Here is a 13,723-nt window from a genome sequence, read left to right as displayed (position 1 = left end):
AAAAAAAAGAAAATTCCCCCTAATTTCCAATACAATAATTCCGGCCGGGATATCAACAACAAAAACAAAAAAAAAAAGCAAGCACAAACAAACAAACAAAAACTTTTTCTAATGTTATACATTTTTTTCGTGTTTCCTGACCATTCTGTTTTCATTTTCAATTTTTTTCATGTGTTTGGTGATGCGAGACCATAGACTATTAGTATGAGACACACGTTGTATGAGGCTTTTATTCTGAAGGTCTCGGGCTACAGCTAAAATTAGCACCTATCAGCTGATTCTTCACTGCTGAGCTTTGGTGACGTCTCCAATATTTACTCAACCTGAGGGCAAGATCGTTGGAAGGTACGTTGACGGACTGCTAAATCATATTTGGGACTGGCCTTGAATCGGGGTTTAATTGTGGTTTTATAATGGTAAAGAGCTGTCGGGATTTTAGAGGATGTAAACAGACCAGGTCATGCTATACTCTTCATGCTACCGCGGTGTTTCATATTGACTGTCTAGAATTTTGATTTTGATTTCGAACCAGGTACACTCCACTGAAAAAACCTCACTCTTTATGTTAATTAAATGAAAGACTGTGTCTAGGGTGAAGCTGGTTGGTAGTATAATGAAGCTTTTTATTATTCAAGATTTAATTTTGTTGGAGGTATTTTAGCTTTGCTGGTGTTGCGGTTGGCGCAGATCTCAAACGGTCGACCGATCGGTGCTGGTTTGTTTTGATTTAACACTTAAAAAACAGTCATATTTACTATTTTTCGTGTTTATATCATTAAAGAAGCCCCTTTTACACGTTAAAAGGTATTTGCCAAAGCCAACTGTTTCTCTTTCCTGTGTTCGTTTCTATTTCCTGTGTTTCCAATGTTATGTTTGCAGGCGCCGAAAATAAACTGGAAAGTCAAATTGAAAGTAAAACCAATCCTCGGACAAAATAAAAGTGACATGGCTCCAACACTGGTCAGTAAATTATAAGAATACTTGAGCACAGAAAACTATTGTATTAATGTGTTAATATTATTTTCTCTACTTTGATTTTTTTTCTTCTCCTAGTATGATGAGAAACCAGAGGTCGGGGACCTGATTGAGATCTTTCGTGGCTCCTATCAGCATTGGGCAGTGTATGTTGGTGATGGATTTGTGGTTCACCTGGCACCCCCCTGTGAGTCCCACTTATACACTCAAACACTCAAAGCTGTCCACATCTCCCTCAGTCATAACCCATACTTTCTCTAAGGTAGCTTTTTAGAAAGGATGTTCTTTTGACAGTGTTTTCTCTTTTTTGTTTATTCATTTCAGTATTTCATCAACTTGGCAAAAAGTACATTTGTCAAAATTGCAATCAATAATTGTTTTTTTTCCAATGATTAATTTTGATTTTTAGCTGAGGTCCCAGGTGCAGGTGCCAACAGCATGATGTCCGTCCTAACAGAGAAAGCTGTGGTGAAGAAAGAGGAGCTGTGGGATATTGTGGGGACCGACAGGTGGGAAATCAACAACAACCTTGACAAAGAGTACAAGCCCCGCCCGGCTCACGTCATCGTGAGGGAGGCCTGTGCCTTGGTGGGTGAAGAGCTGCCGTACTGTGTCTTCAGGGGAAACTGTGAGCACTTTGCGAACGAACTGCGATATGGAAAGGCTGAGTCTCGCCAGGTAACTGCATCCCCTTATTTCCATTGTCCAAGCAACACACTTCTTTTTCAATTTGCTGGGTAGGAGGAATGTGCGTGGAGCGTGTTTTTTTAAAAAAAGGTCTTAAGGGATTTAATGTGCCAAGGTCCAACACAACAGTTAACTCTCAAAGTGAAGACTGCGGCAAGTGGAAATTCCTATGAGAGGGAAACCTTGGACGTTCTGTAGTTTGGTTATCCCTCCACACTCCAACAATGAGGTGCAGTCAACTTTTAGCCTTGCTCAGTCAACTTTGACCATTTCTGGGTTGTCCATTAAAGACCTCTTTTCTTTTCCTAATACTTCTCCTTCAGCCTTCTTCACAAAAAGTTAGATCAACAGAGTACAGTGGTCTGACATGCACATAGGGGTTTGTTCCTGCTCTATATCTTGTTTACTAACTGCATAATACATCAGAAATCATCAAAGACAACAAACTTTGGGATTACTTACCAACAAGATAGAAATATTTATCAATGCAGAGTTTAAAACATACAAAATGTATTACCTTGAATAAAATATATGAGTCAAATGTTCCATGTTGGGTCAGGTGGATTCCCATGTCGGCTGACTTAATGGTGAAGAATCAAGACATATATAACTTTCTTTTATCCACATCCACTCTCTTAAAGCTGTATTTTTCCCTTTACAGGTGCGTAAGGCAGGAGAAGTAGTCATGGTTGCAGGTGTGGCTGCGGCGGTGGGTCTTGGTGTCTTGGCTCTGGCGGGAGCTTTGTTTGGAGGCAGCAAAAAAGAAAACAAGAACACACAATGATTCAACTCCCCAATGTTTGAGTCGCGGGTTTATTAACTCATCACCAGCAGGGCCCAACTGGTATTTATAGTGGAAACTAAAACTAATCTGCACATTTTTGAAGCAAGTGTTTTTGTGATTAACTTGTACCATAACCTCTTCTCAAACCATCATTCTGTCTCCAGTTTGAATAACATGGCAGACCCAACTGGTTACGGATCAACTTCTTTTATGTTTTGGCCTGTAAACCTTTTTCTAAAAACAGTGTTCAGTATTTTGTCTAATAAAGGTGCCAAGATCATGCATGTTGAAAGGTTTCGACAAGAGTGGGGATTTAAAATATGAATACTTTGACGTTGTGGAACATTTGGGAGACACGACGTTCAGCCTTTTTTATATGAATGAAAAAAAATGTACTTGAGAAATGTTGGTCACTTGATATCTCAATGTCTAGTGAACTAAAGGATGATTCATGTTGGTCTAAACTTAACTTTCCAGCAAAAAATGAATATTTTTTTGTATCTCACAAGATTTGTACTGTCACACACACTACTATGTGTCCATGTGTATTTATCATATTTATAGTGGGTACATTTTCAGAGTTACTTCATTTGACTAATTTACCATCTCTGCAGTGGTCTTATAAAATGTCATTTGAAATAAGTTTTGAGTTTAGTTGGAATTTGTAATGACATATCTCTCCAACTTTTTAGTTGTTTGTAATTGTTTGAATAAAGAATAACTGATTAATATTATGAGAGGAGGCTCTTTTATGAAACTTAATGAGTCTTATCAAATAGATCAGATGAATAAAATATAATGTAGATAACATAGATAAAGGGAAAAAATGAGACAAAAGTGAATATATTAGGTAAAGTTTAGCCCAGTATTACTATTTTTTTCTTGTAACTATGAATTTAGTCTCTTGACATCACGATTTTCTTCTTGTCATATTACAACTCTGATCGTTTAAAATGATGTGATCTATGAAAATATGACTTTAATGTCATAACACTGAAACTTTAACTTTGAAACATTACAATTTTTCTCCTCCTAAACTTTTGTCACATAGATCAAATCAAGACGATACAGTTTATAAAGCACAGACAAAATTGATAAAAGAAAAATGTATTTTGTGAGACAAGTTATTATATTTGGTATATTAATATATTTAGTTTCCCCTCTGGGATCAATGAAGTATTTCTGATTCTGGTTAAGGTAAAGTTTGATGCAATATAACTTTATTTTTCTTGTAACTATGACTTTAATTTCACAACACTAAAACTTTTCTTCTTCTGACATGTATTTTGTAAAATTATGATTTTAATCTTGCAACATTACTACTTCATAATCTAAATCAATTTTGTTTATTTTTATGCTTGTGGTCTGCTGTGTTGGGCACAGAAGTTTTATAAGATAATTCACTATATTCTGATACATTTCCCAAAAGAAAATTCATGTTGTCATTTCACTTCACACAAGCTGTGAACTTTATGTTAATTTCATATGGCACTGTGGATAAAGAACTTTGTGTTATTTCCATACTGATCCTGTCTTCTAACAGTTCACGATATTCTCTGAAAAACTACCTCCCTGACTATTTTGAGGCTTTGCTATTAATCTGGGACTGCTTCATGACCATTTTAAAACAAAAAAATGGGTCTAAAAAGGAAAGTTTCTTTTCCCATCTTTATTTGTATAAGAGCTCACATGCTACATTGTTTGGATTTACTGTTAAATGTTGCATCCCTCATTCCACCGACACAGCTCAGTTTCTTCTCCACCATCCTCATCATGTGACTTCACATCAACTCAAGGGCAGATGGTTGTGTACTTTGCCTGCTGAGTCATCAATAGAGCCCATTGTATGGCGATTACCACCAAACCGTCTGACACATCTTACACAGACAGAAGCTATGGCTCACACTTGGATCAAAGCTTTGATGAACACAGATGATGGTATTGGACACAGTTCTGGTCCATGTTTAAAATTTCAATTAAACTGTGACTTCCTGGATCTGTGATTACTTAAAGGCACATTAAAGTAAAAGCAGTACCACCTTCCATAACCTGGCAATGCTCAAGAACGTTAAAACTGATGGATAAAACAAAGCTTTTCAAGAGATCTGCAGGATTGTACAAGTATGAATGCATATCAGTTCACAATACTTTATAAAACACCCCCACCTTCCTGGCATCAGACACAAGGAGGACTTTGTATTTCCTCTTGGAAACTCACCAGCTTCAGGAGATCTACCTTTAACCATTATGTCCGGGTATGTAAAACATTTACAGGTCTGAATCCAGCCACAAGTGTCACCAGCCACTCCAGTAAAGTACGGTAAAATACAGTGCTGCATGTGCAAAAAGTATACCTAACAGTTGGTAAGAACACAAAAATACACACTTGCATGCGTGGGTTGGTCTTAACTCTTAAATTTGTGACAGCTGAACTCAAACATTCATGTTCACTGTTTAACATTCAGCATAATGTTTGATTGTTAATTTTTATAGATAATTCTTTCTTTGAAAACAAAGTGTAATTTTTTTATGTGATTTTAAGAGAAGATGCACCATTTATTTACATTTACTTTACATCGGCTGACTTATGAGTTCTGTCTTTAAAAAAAAAGAAGAAACAAAAAAGATACTTCTTGCAATCGAGACAAGCTTCCGGGCGGGGAGTGCTGCTCTCCTTGTTGCATCATGTCTCTCTGGACTTCCTTTCAACATCTCTGTTTCAGCTCCGACATCTACATCACGGTATTTATAAAGCACTGGACAGCGGCTTCTTAACTCCTGTCAGACCAAAAAGCATCATGCTCAACCAACACGTTCACAGTTTTCAGTCAACTGTTAACACTTCTGTCTTGTTCTCTGTGGAATGTCAAGCCTCCATTGAACACTCAGGGGTCAAAGGTCACCACTGCCCAAGTTCTCCCCTTCTCCAGTCCACACTCAAGTCTTTTGTGTGCTTAATCAGTCTAGCTTGCGTGCCCCGAGTTTGAGTGGACCTTTAGCAGCTTTGCGCTCAGCTCGTTTTGCTTCCAACTCTTTTCTCCTCTCCTCCCGTTTCTTCTTGGATAGCTCTGCTTTACTAAGACCTGATTGACAAAGCAAACAAAACCATAGCGGTGGTCATTTATCAGGAATATTTAAAACTTAGTGCAATCTAAAAAGGATGTTTTTTGAAGCTCATTATAAGCCAATCAAGTTTGGCGTCTCTAATCAGGGGGCTCGATAAAAGACTCACCTTGGTTCCCATCCACCGACTCCCAGCTATCTTCATTTCCCCAGTCTCCGGTTGCTTCTGCACCCCAGCCATCTCCAGTCTGATAAGGTGAAAACAAAAACCCCAGGTTAGTATCATCTTTGGAGTTTTATTTTCTCTGCATATCAAACCAAATCAATGCTGCTCTGTGCTCACCGTGGTGGCAGCAGTGTTGGATGAGACTCTCTGGGACACGCTGGCAAACAGATCATTTTGCCCCACCCCTGTTACTCCGCTGCCGCTGTCCCAGTTGTAATCACTGGCTAACCGTACCCCTTCAGGCAAAGGAAGCGTAGAGCTCGTCAAAGTTGTGTCTGTGTCCTCCTCGGCCCAGTCGTTGCCCCAGCCCTCCTCGCCTGCAGAGCTGAGACCCTGCCCTTCCTTCTCATTGGACCAGCTATCGTCTGCGTCCCAGCCTGAGCTGCTCCAGTCAGAGCTCTGCTTTTTGACTGCCATGTCCGACGATGACCGACCAACCTGAATAATGAGGAGATAATTCAAGCATTAGGATACAGGCGTTGGCCCTTTGTTTAGAAAAGTGGATGGGGATTCAAAGCGCTTACTCCTCTGTCACTGGCCTTCTTTTTGGACGATGTCATTCCTGACCAGTCAGAGTTCCAGTCGTCTGGGTCGTTGTGAGCTTTCTCTGGCTCCTAATGGAGAAAGAGTCAAAACAGCAAGTTTTTTGCAGTGCAACCATTTGAAGAAAGCAGCAACTATCTAAGTCAGCGTCAAGAGCAATGATAAAGTACACATCAAAATAAAAGAGAAATAGATGATAAGCTTGACAAATGTGTAGTAATGAACATATGTTAGACTTAAGTGGGATGTTTGCACCCTTTATTGCTGATTCTGCAGCTCTGAGCTGCAGACCAAGGGGCAACATCCAGTCAGTAAAAATGAAGCCTATGAAGGCATTAACAAGCATACTTACAGTTTTTAACACTGATTTCACTATCGGTACACCCTACGGGTGAGTAAATTTTTTTCTAACTCCGTGGTTTAGAAGTTATTAGGATTGTTTGATTGTCCAATCAGAGACACAGCTCAGGTCACGTGACTGATGAGTGAACTGTAGCTGTTCGAAAGGAAACTCACAACCAGCGTCATATCAAATGTGGCTGTGTCCGTGGATTGGCTTCATTTCAAGTGTCAGGAACAGACAGGTGACGTCGCGGAGGCTACGTCTATGTTTTATACAGTCTATGCTGCAGACGTGCGTCAGCTACAGTACATGACAAACAGGACTTCACACCATAAATTTGTGTATCACAATTATGATTTGTAACTTCATATTTGGTTACCTCCAAACTTCCCCAGTCCTCCTCATCATCCCAGCGGTCTTCTTTTGGCTCGTCCTCATTACCTGTTACTTCAAGAGTTTGTGATTGGTTGGCATGACTAGAGGCAGTATGGTGAGTCATAGAGGCCTGTGGAGTTTTATCTTCAGAACCTGTGTTTGAAAAATCAAGAAAAGAAAATTCAGACAGGTCATTTAGGACTCCTCAAATGAGAAGTCCACACATCTTATACATGAATGTTGATTTAGATGTCTTAAGAAGAAGTACTGCATGTTGTGTTACAGAGGGCTGTGACCAGATCAAAATGCTAGCACGGAAGTGGTATTGTGGGTAATGTAGGTGACCCATGTGTGTGAAAAAAAGACTTAATTCTCTTTTAAAAACTACCACTAAATGTAAAACAAACAAGACGTGATAACCTTACCAGCTGCAGGTGCTCCACTCTTGTCACCAGTGGGGCTGGAGGCATCTGTGGCCTCACTGCCCTCACCTGCTGTGCCTTCCTCTGTCCCTGGAGTATTGCGGATCAGCTTGGAAGTTATCGAGGACATGCCAGTCACAGCCCAGCCGGCCCAAGAGGAAGAGGCACCTGCAGGCTGAGCAGATGACGCCACATCTTTTTCTGCCGGACAGAGAGGAGATGAGTTAAGAGATGTTTGCTCTGCATATTTCAGCATCAGTTTCTTCTCTGTAAACTGAGAAAGCTTTCACAGCTGAAGGTGACAAAAAAAGAGGCGGGACATGTTGTACAGACCTATTTCAGATAGCTTGGAGGGGTCCTCCGATACAGTCTCCAGTTTGGAAAGAAAACTCTTGATGGCTTTAAATGCCTGACAAAGACAAAGAGCAAACATTAGATTTTTTTGTTGTTCACAGTGAAAAAATACAAAATTTTTCTGCAAAAACTCAAATTCCCTTGATAGTTTTTTTTGTTAATAACATCATCAGACCAAAGCAAACCGTTGTCAGTCATGCGTACCTGGTCCCTGACACTCTTATCGGGGTCCACAGTAATGGCACATAGTGTGGGCAGGATGCGGGCTGCAATCTCTGTTATACTGTAGTAATTGTGTGTGGCAGCAAAGCCCAGAACTCCTGCAGAGCGTGAAGCTGGGAAGGGGTCTTTAGTGGCTCGTGAGAAGGCGGAAATTAGAACACGCTGACGAGTCTGTAAAGAGAAAGATGACAACATTATTTGGTTTATTGGCTTGGATAATTTAATGAAACTTAGTTTACGTAATTCTGGATTAAAAATTTTGTGCTGCAAACGGTGTGGATTCACTTTACCCCAGCATTGAGGTAGGAAGCAATCTTGCCCAAGCAGACCGTGGTATTACACCTGATAGGGCCTTGTTCATCTCTGGCCTGCAGTCTGGCAAAGTGACGCATCAACTCCTGGTTCAGGTTGGTCTCATTCAATTTGGGTGCCAGGAGCAACATGGACTGATGAGAGAGAGGGACATAAAGAGTTTCAACCAGGACGACAACACACAGAACACAAGTATTAGGTAATAACACCTCCTAGATCAGGTGTCTGCAACCTTTACTTTCATAGGAGCCATTTTGACTTAGCTCACCTTGATTAAAGTTGTTCCAGAGCCACAAAATCTACTTCATCTTCACAATGATGACTATGAAATGTATAAAATTCTATACATAGTTACAATCTAGTAAGAAGTTATCTAAACAAGAAGTTTTTTAAATGTATGAAGTTTTACATGTGATGTTTATTTTATTATTAATGCATTTGCAACAATTCAAATTTTGGGGGGAATTTAAAAATGTCCAAAAAAAATGAAATTTGAAAAATCTTTAAAAATTTCAGAAAAATTAAGAAATATTAAAAATATCTGCAAAAATTTCAAGAAAAATTTGCAATTACAAAAATTGAAAAAAGGAAAAAAACTAAAAAAATAAGAAATATGTTATATTTGTAAAAAGTTCAACATTTTTGAAAGAATACTTGAAATTGATAACATATGTTGATAATAACGCTCAACTCATCATTTTTTGTTTTTTGCTAATGTCTTGCCACATAGCAAGCATTTATTTTACGCTGGCTTGTTGGCAGTTCAGTGAATCCATCCACACAGAATAGAAATTTATATTTTCTTCTAGACTTGTCCGCTTGTAGATGGAGTTATCTTACCAGGGTGGATGTAATGCATATTTAGTTCAACAAAATGTAAATGCATGATTGTATTTAGTGTCAGTGACCCTCTGGCCCCTCTCCAAACTGCTGTATTTTAGTTTGTCACATCCACAACGCTGAATCACTGCAGTGATTTCCTTACAGGTGAGTTTTTTCTGATTCACTCTACTTTTCGACTGCCAAACAACGCAACATCATTTCCTCTCTACCTCTGTTGCTATGGCGTTGTCGATGACCAGCATGGAGACGTTCCCTATGTCCCGTAATGCGTCCCTCCATGACGTAAATTCTGTGAGATTGGCCAGCTAAACCTTGAATATTGCAACAATATATAATGCAGACCCTAGATTATGGTTGTGTTTAACTGTTCCAATTACCTTAACCGTCTGCTCTCTGATGGCAGGATTTGTGTCTGTGAAGCCATGAACGACATGAGGAAAAATCTGGGAGTTGACTGCTGCCTCGTTCAGATATTGAATGAACTGCTCCATCTGAGACACAGAGAAAAAACAGCATTAGGGCAAAAATAGCATTAAGCTGTAATACATGCTTAGAACTGGTGTCTCAAGTAATTATTTTCTCCTTTAATCAACTTTTCTTTTTTGCTTTAAAGCTTTTTTTTTACAACATGCACATGACATGGGAAAAGGTCAAAAAAGAGGAGAAATGAAAGGAAAAATGAGGCAATCAAAGGTGACTCTTAGTGGCCAAATGAAATAGGCTTTTCATACCTGCTGCAGAAGCCGTATCCTCATGGCTCTGTCAGTGGAGGAAAACATCTTCACAATAACGGGAATGATCTTTTGTTGGTACTCTTCTGCTGACAGGAACTTTCCTACCTGGCAGACAGAGAAAAATTCAATCAGAATGAAAACGGGTAGAAGGAGGGAGCCTTAAACCCAGGTCTTACTTAGATTATCTCCAGATCTTTTTGTCTGTTTTACTTAAAAAAAAAAAAACTATCAAAGGCTTTGATAAGAGGCTGTAGTATACTGTTTAGGGCTATCTGTAACAGTGATCCATGAAGTTAAAGGTTCACCTTGAAGAGCGGTGTGAGGACTACAGCGCCTGCATTGCCAAACTCAAATGCAGTGAGGAGCTGAGGCAGGACCTTGTGTTTGCAGAAGTCCTCAGGAAAAGAGTCCAGATTTTCACTAAGATCCTGAAAGAACTGCTGTTTCTCAGCTGGCTCCTTGATCTGTGGAAGCATAAAGGTTTAAATCTTCACAAAATGATGTACAATTATACTTCTGCCAGTTTTTTTTTTATCAAATTAAATTAGAGTGTCCAGAGAGACCCACAAGAACTTGATCGGTTTCTATCCTCATGTAATTTTAGAGGTGAGGTTCCACGATAGCATCGATAAAAACACCACAGTGAAAAACAGGGTGGGTCCCAGTGTAAATCTTCTGACCTGTATCTCCTCCAAGAAAAGGTTGCTCTCTACAAAGCTGTTGCTGAGGAATCCTCCTGGGGCTCTACAGTTCTGGAGAAAGCGGGCTGGGTTGGGTCGAGCCCGGGGGTTAGCACCTACTAACTCACAGTAATGAGGCACCAGGGTTTTAGGGATCTGTGGACACAAAGTGGACACACAACTTAGTCAAAAAAAAGATCAAAAATAAAAGACTTGCATTGGCTATCCTTTACATGTCAGGTAAATTTAACATGGATCCTACGAGGCTTTTGATGTCTCTCCTCAAACTTGTTCAAATGATTGTTTACTAAAACTAGAAGTTTATATGACATCATATTTGTGAAAAATGACCTTCATCGAGATGTGCAGCAATAACAAAAAAGAGGACTGGAGGTATTGTACCTTTCCCAGTGAACGAAGTGAGGATGTGCGAGGTAGTGGCCCGTTGAACACCTCCCAGATCAGGCAGCCCAGTCTCCATACCTCCCCTGCCCTGCAACCAACATGCTCACAGTTCAATACCAAATGTCTACAAAAACCTGGGTACCACATCGACTTTTCCCTCAGATTTCTTTCCTTTCAGATACCAAACTTTTACTGTCTCTGTTGTCTGTCTTTCTGTGTAACTTATTCTCCTGGGTTACTCCTCTCTGGTTGTGTTTTTAACAGTTCTCTCTTACCATTTCTCTCCACTACTGTTGGGCATCTCTGGTGGGTCATATTTCTCCATATCTGGGTAAACAGCTTTGGGGGCTGGGAGTGAGACCCCACTAGGGTCACCCTGCTCAGCGGCCACATGGTCAAGAGCCCCAAGCTTCCATTCTCCAGCCCGGTCCACAAAAACAGACCACACCCCTAAGTTGTTGTGCAGCAGGTGACAGTCGTTGACAAGGAAACTTAGAGCTTTCTGTGACACAGGGAGAAAAAAATAATATACAAACCAGGTGACAGAACCAAAGCTTCTCTGATAGTATCAGACCCTGTACTTACCACTATTTGATGTAGGCCCCAAGAGACTTCCAGGTCCCCAGATCCACCCTTCTCTGCCTGGGCCTTAAGGTGGACTGCAAGGGGTGTCACCTGCTCAGTCACCAAATACAGGCTCTTTTCTGTCTGTGAAACATACATACACACACAGATATAAAACTGGTAATTAGCTTATTTCTTTGGAACTAATAGGATTTATTTGTGGTAGCACCTTTACTGCAAAAAGTAAATAAATAAATAAAAATAATGATATTTGCCTGAAATTAACAGTAACCGCATTAAATGGTGGTAAAACGTTGCATATGCAAATGTATAAATATTGGCTTCTTTTTATACAGAAATAGCACAACACAGCTTAAAGGGATTCATGGAAATTGAACTAGGCAGTAAAGAAAATAAAGCCATGTTTTCAGCTAATTTCAAGCAGCATGATCTTTTGACATCATCTGGAAAATGAACGCTTACTGTCAACTACCGATTCCATGTGTACAACACCAGCCACAATATAGCACAACTGACCATTGGCTAGTTAACTTTAATCATGTTCAGCACACAAGTTTGAGAAAACAAAGTAAGATAATGTTCATATCATGTTGTACTCTACTCACCAAAAGATCTACAATAACTTCAAGAGACTACAGTTGTGTATTTGCACTCACCTCTATCTGAACGTAAACATGCAGAAAAAAACAGATGATGGAGATGAGACACTAAGTATACTAAAGGTACATGAAAACATAGAAATATCATTTAAAAAGCAAAGTAAAACTTTTCTCAATGGCAGTTTGTGGGAACCCAATGTTGGGGGTGTAAAACCCATACCTCCAAACCATCCACATATGCTAGAATGTTCGGATGCCGGAGGGTCTTCATGCGTTTGAAGGCAGCCTTGGCAAGCTGGGTCTGCTGCTCTGTTCCCTGTGCTACCTCGTACAGGAACACCGACACTGGTTCTCCATTGGTCTGGGAAGAAATCAATCACTCGGTCAGTAGACAGTTGGAATTCGACTATCAAAATGTAAAACTTCAAATCAATCGGAAATGGAAAAGAACTGTAACTTCCCCAGACAAAACAGGAAGTTTTTGTTTGACATCATCTAACCCTTCAGTGAGGAAGATGACACTGGTCAGTTCAGATTGAGCCAATAAAACAGGGTACTGAACAACGTGGGGCTATCTGAGAACTGAAGCATTAACCTGTTACTGTAGCTGTTAAACACAATTTAATGTGTAAACCACTGATCGCTGTCAACAGGACTCAAAACAGGGTGACGTGGCGAGAAATACGTGTCTACCGTGGAGTAAACAAAGCCGGGGCTGACATGACAGACTTAATCTGATACGGAGAGAGCAGAGAATGTGTTTATCAGCACTGACACTGAACAAATATAGAAGATAGGAGCGATTCCGACCACCCTGGTATATAATGATGCTAAGAAACCCCTTTGCACCACCTCTGACAGCAGATTATGAGTAGCAACGCCAGCTAGCCGACATCGCGACGGGCCTCCGCCGCTAACCATGACTGTTAGCCGCCTGCCGCTCTCACCTTTCGCTTTCCTCGATGCAGGCTCCATATCCCAGACTTCTCTTGGGTTTCTGGAAGAATTTCATACGCAAAGTCTTTGACAGGATCCCTGGCAAAAAAGGACCACATCTCCTCTTTCCTCCACACCTCATCAAACGAACGCTGCGTCAAAGAGGCTAACAGACTGCTGATTGGTAATGGCACGTATGTTAACTGGCTCGGAATAAACTTTGTGTCCGCACAATGGTTCCGCAAATAAAAGAACACAAGGATATCACTGTTCATGGATTATTCTTCTAGGAGCCTACATTGTCACAGCTGGGTTTTGTTTTGTCAAATCTTCCAATTGTATTAAACTGTAAGAATTGTATAATTTCCCATCTCAGCACGTTATTCTTGAATTTAATTTTTTTTTTTTTTTTATCTTGGGTGGAAGAAGTCTAAACTTTCATTGCTGCGAAAGCAGCAATGCGGGAAATAACGTTTTACTTTAACGTGTTTGAAATGCATATTTATTTTTAACTGTCAAATTAGACTGCAGTGTTGGACCCCGTCACAGTCTTGGGCTCTGACAGCTGGACATGACAGGGCCTAAAAGTCAGCACTTTTACCTGCTATTACAATATGCATACCAGTATATTAGCA

At 40.1% G+C, this 13,723-nt stretch overlaps 2 protein-coding genes across 2 annotated transcripts; one reads left to right on the top strand and one right to left on the bottom strand.

The window, feature by feature from the left end:
* The first annotated feature begins 240 nt into the window (after window positions 1–240).
* Window positions 241–3,180, top strand: LOC141793422 (phospholipase A and acyltransferase 3-like). Its single transcript, XM_074674117.1, has 5 exons — window positions 241–345; window positions 880–960; window positions 1,054–1,162; window positions 1,385–1,653; window positions 2,324–3,180. The coding sequence occupies exons 2-5, from the start codon at window positions 946–948 to the stop codon at window positions 2,444–2,446; spliced, it is 516 nt and encodes a 171-aa protein (XP_074530218.1). The 5' UTR covers window positions 241–345; window positions 880–945; the 3' UTR covers window positions 2,447–3,180.
* A 1,874-nt stretch (window positions 3,181–5,054) lies between these two features.
* scyl1 (SCY1-like, kinase-like 1) lies at window positions 5,055–13,304 on the bottom strand. The gene is made up of 18 exons (XM_074674125.1): window positions 13,100–13,304; window positions 12,373–12,513; window positions 11,554–11,676; window positions 11,244–11,470; window positions 10,966–11,056; window positions 10,564–10,719; window positions 10,189–10,347; window positions 9,881–9,988; window positions 9,527–9,640; window positions 8,285–8,440; window positions 7,977–8,165; window positions 7,752–7,827; window positions 7,422–7,619; window positions 7,001–7,149; window positions 6,260–6,349; window positions 5,853–6,173; window positions 5,679–5,757; window positions 5,055–5,529 (listed from the first exon to the last, which is right to left on the bottom strand). The coding sequence occupies exons 1-18, from the start codon at window positions 13,205–13,207 to the stop codon at window positions 5,405–5,407; spliced, it is 2,610 nt and encodes an 869-aa protein (XP_074530226.1). The 5' UTR covers window positions 13,208–13,304; the 3' UTR covers window positions 5,055–5,404.
* Window positions 13,305–13,723: the final 419 nt, after the last annotated feature.

The sequence above is a fragment of the Halichoeres trimaculatus genome, unplaced genomic scaffold, assembly GCF_033239565.1.
Source record: "Halichoeres trimaculatus isolate MK-OKI-2021-1 unplaced genomic scaffold, fHalTri1.1 fHalTri1_scaffold_7, whole genome shotgun sequence".
Taxonomy (NCBI): Eukaryota; Metazoa; Chordata; class Actinopteri; order Labriformes; family Labridae; genus Halichoeres; species Halichoeres trimaculatus.
Note: the sequence above shows the minus strand (reverse complement) of the source record. Positions and strands in the feature narration are given on the sequence as shown.